The 3,954-nt window shown below is 40.9% G+C and overlaps 1 protein-coding gene across 2 annotated transcripts in view; it reads right to left on the bottom strand.

The window, feature by feature from the left end:
• Window positions 1–466: 466 nt before the first annotated feature.
• The window catches only part of LOC119476808, a 10,915-nt gene continuing 7,427 nt past the window's right edge, over window positions 467–3,954 (bottom strand). For both annotated transcript variants that reach the window (XM_037750362.1, XM_037750363.1), the window contains 3 exons: window positions 2,383–2,469; window positions 2,267–2,295; window positions 467–714 (listed from right to left, as the gene is read on the bottom strand). In XM_037750362.1, coding sequence (XP_037606290.1) covers window positions 664–714; window positions 2,267–2,295; window positions 2,383–2,469 — 167 coding nt within the window. In that variant the 3' untranslated portion in view covers window positions 467–663. The remainder of the gene's footprint in view (window positions 715–2,266; window positions 2,296–2,382; window positions 2,470–3,954) is intronic.

Here is a 3,954-nt window from a genome sequence, read left to right as displayed (position 1 = left end):
TTGTGAAGCTAACGTTAACGGTTTGTGAGACGGTAAATTAAACACGGCACCTCGGATAATTTGACCCGGCGTGCATCGTCGTCATTCCTGCATCGCTTCTTCACATCCAGCTGGTGAGAAACAGCTTTAAAGGGGACATATCATTAAAACTCACTCTGTCAGTGCTTGTGCTCATCTGGGTATCTGGAGTGTCTACCAACCCACAAACTGTGAAATAAGACGACCAGTCAGTTTTTAGTGGGCTGTCTAGATCAGAAAACATGTGATTCAACGAGCCAATCAGATGTGGCTCCCCTTCCTATGTCACATACAGGCTCATTAGAATATACCGCCCACAGCTGGAGGACTACCTTTGTAAAGGTGAACCATATTTATCTCTCTAGCCAATCAGAGCAGACTGGGCTTCTTAAAGAGACAGGAGCTAAACCGGAGCGTTTCAGACAGAGGGTGAATACAGGTATATTCACACAGACAGGAGGAGAATAATAATGTGTTTTTAGATTATTAAAGCATGTAAACATGTTCTAGTAGAAAACCAGAGTATGAACCTGGAAGTGAGCATGATATGTCCCCTTTAAGTCTCTCAAAGTTCTGTTTTGTTATTTCAAATCTTGAAGTGTGTAAAACACGAGGAGTCGATGAGTCGGTCAAACTCCATCAGGATCATGTGATGTTTTCATAGTTCACTGTATCATCATCTGCATCATAACGCACCTGTGGAAAACAACACAACACCATCAGACCCACACTTCCTGTGATCTGTAGGCGTCCACTGCCCCACATTTAGCACAAGGAAATAAGAAACAGATTAAAGACAGCCAGTTCAATGCATTATATCCATTCAGGAGACTCTTTAGGTTCAATTAGTGAAGTCAAACTCAATATTGATAATTTATTAATATTAATTTGATAAATATTGATAATTATCCTTAAAAATTTTTAATAACTAGACCAGCTCCTATCTGCCTCCCCAACATTATGGTGCCCCGTGTGAGGCACGATGGTGCCCCGTGTGAGGCATAGTATTGTTGGCAAATTATTCACAATTGTGCGATATTAATTTCAGCATAATTTTTGGTCAAAACCAAACATTTTTATTCCACTTCTAAACAAACCCAAAGTAATAACATTCTACACCACTAGTCTTCCACAGGAGTAGACGTCCAGCTGTACTTTTAAACAAGTACATTGTGGTGAGAATAGTGATTTGAGAGATTTTGATTATTAACACTTTAAGCCTTCATAGTGTTACTTTAAAAACGTGCTATTGCTGCTAATTGAAGTTAACCTACTCTGTAGAACTTGAAAGAATTTTGGTTCAGCATTTGAATAACAAGTATTCAATGCAATCTAGTCAAGTTGTCTTAATTTGCTGTTAATCTAAGTGTTCCTTTAATGACACAGCGTGCCACCGGCCCTGTGTAACAGAGAGCTTGTACCTGGCCGTTACTGCCACGTATTCCAGCCTGAGTGAGTTAAATAGAGCCTAAGATAGAGCCACAGTGTGCTACCAGCCCTGTGATATACGCTTGCACCTAGCTGTTACTTCCACATGTTCCAGTTTGAGTCACTTTTAAGAGACATCATCACAACGGTTACTGCCCTGCATCTCAGTTAGTGCATGTTGTAAGTGTGTAAGCAAACTTTCCCTGTAAACCTGTGCCTACTTTACTGAGTAACAGTAAAGTACAGCAGCTCTCCTCAATGACCAGCTACACAAGCACATCACTAGTTCTTCTCTCTGCTTTAAGAAGTGAATGTGAGATGGAAGTGGTAGTGAGGGGCGTTGAGGTGCGTTGACATTTCCTCCCCTCATTACTGCTGGTGTTTAGAAAGTGAACAGAGCTCCCAGTTGACCCTGAACACACCATTAGTTCCTGTCTGATCTGACCTTTATCTGACTGGCTGCTGGACAGTTTGAACTAGATGTTATTCTGTACGTTATCCACAGTAACGTGGACGTTAACTCCTGAATTAAAACTAAACTCTCTGCATCGCTCGGAGCCACTCGAGGTTAAGTGATAACATCCTGTATGATGTGATGTCATTTAGGTGAACCAGCCCTTTAATCTGGGACTCATCATGTTCACTTGTTATTGTTGATTCACATCTATGGTCTCTCTGGAGGCTGAAGGTTGTGCTGCTGTTGTGATCATGTTTAACTGGTCTTAGCATCCACTTCACTTGTCCTGTTTATTTGTCTCTTCTTCTATCTATATGTTGATAATGGAGAGTGTGTGAAGAACCAACTGTTGTAAAAACTTACAGTGATTTCATCCGTCTGTGTTTTCTTCTCTGAAGAGACGAGACAAAGACTCAACTTTAGTTTCCACACAATGAAAATGCAGGTTTATTAAAACTTTCATCTGTGAATGTTCTCACCTTTAATTCTTGTCCAAACGTTGACCGCCACAACAGTCATTATGAGTGCTGCTAAACCCACAGACACAAAGATGAACCTCCACAGGGCTGGAAAGACAAGAGTATATCTCATTTTAACATTTTAACATTAAGTACAACTTTCTGAATTTTAAACTAAATGAAATCTAAATCATGTGTTATTTCCTGTTGGAATGTCCAGGGTCTGCGTTCCTCTGCTTTTGACCTTAAGAGCAGGACCCCAGACTTCACCAAAGAATTAGGAGATGCAGATGTGTTTGTTTTGCAAGAGACCTGAAGTAGAGGAGACACTTCCACTGGCTGTCCCATAGACTACATAGAGATAGTGTTCCCTTCCACCAGACTGAAAGGAGTAACCCAGGGCAGGGATTCAGGAGCAATGTTGATTTGGTACAAGGCAAACCTTGTACACTCAATCGAATTAATCAAAAAAGGTGAATTTTCCATTTGGCTCAAAATAAAAAGAGAGGTTGTTGCCACAGATAAAGACCTATTCATGTGTGCAGCATATATCCCCCCATCAGAATCCCCTTATTATAATGAACACTGTTTCTCCATTCTTGAAGATGAGATCAATCACTACCAGGCCCAGTGTACTGATCTGTGGTGACCTTAATGCCAGGACAGGTATAGAACCAGATTGTATTAACTCACAGGGAGACAAACATACACCTGACCAAACCAGCATCCCCTCCCTTCACACCCCCACAGGAACAACTTTGACAAAACTGTCAACACAAGTGGGCAGCAACTCCTGCAGCTATGTGGAACACCGGGTCTGTACATCGTTAATGGTGGACTTGGAGGAGACTCCTTTGGTCACTACACACACAGCTCTTCTCTTGGCAATAGCACAGTAGACTATAGCATTACAGACCTAGACCCCTTCTGTCTGAGAGCATTCACAGTCAGTCCCTTAACACCCTTATCTGATCAGAGTACAATTACACTCTACATTAGAAAGACAGTAACAGACCCTCATGCAGCAGAACCCAGTAAACTGAACTATACCAAACAACCTTATAGATGGACAAACAAAAGTAACGACGACTACCAGAAAGCAATCACACATCAAACTATTCAATCTCAATTAGACCATTTTCTTTCCACCTCGTACCACCACAGTAATGGCGGCCTGAATCAGGCTGTATGTGATATTAACAACATATTTCACAACGTGGCAAATTTATCCAATCTGAAACAGTCTCAGCATCACAGATCAAAACAGTCAGCCAATGAAAAGTGGTTTGACACAAACTGCAAACATCTGAGAAAAACACTCAGAAGTTTATCTAATCAAAAAGACAGACAACCGGATGATCCTGAGCTCCGCCTCCGATATTGGGAAACACTGAAATTATACAGAAGAACACTCCGTACTAAAAGGGAACAACATGCGCAGCACCAACTAGATATAATAGCACTCTTTCAGCAAAACACACAGAAGAACTGGATATTCAAAATGGTGAAATATGGAAAAAACACTTTGAAAACCTGAAGCACTGAGACAACAAACATGAATTATTTCACTATTGTTCTTTTTAAATATCTATA

The sequence above is a fragment of the Sebastes umbrosus genome, chromosome 18, assembly GCF_015220745.1.
Source record: "Sebastes umbrosus isolate fSebUmb1 chromosome 18, fSebUmb1.pri, whole genome shotgun sequence".
Lineage (NCBI taxonomy): Eukaryota > Metazoa > Chordata > Actinopteri > Perciformes > Sebastidae > Sebastes > Sebastes umbrosus.
This window is presented reverse-complemented; position numbering and strand designations above follow the sequence as displayed.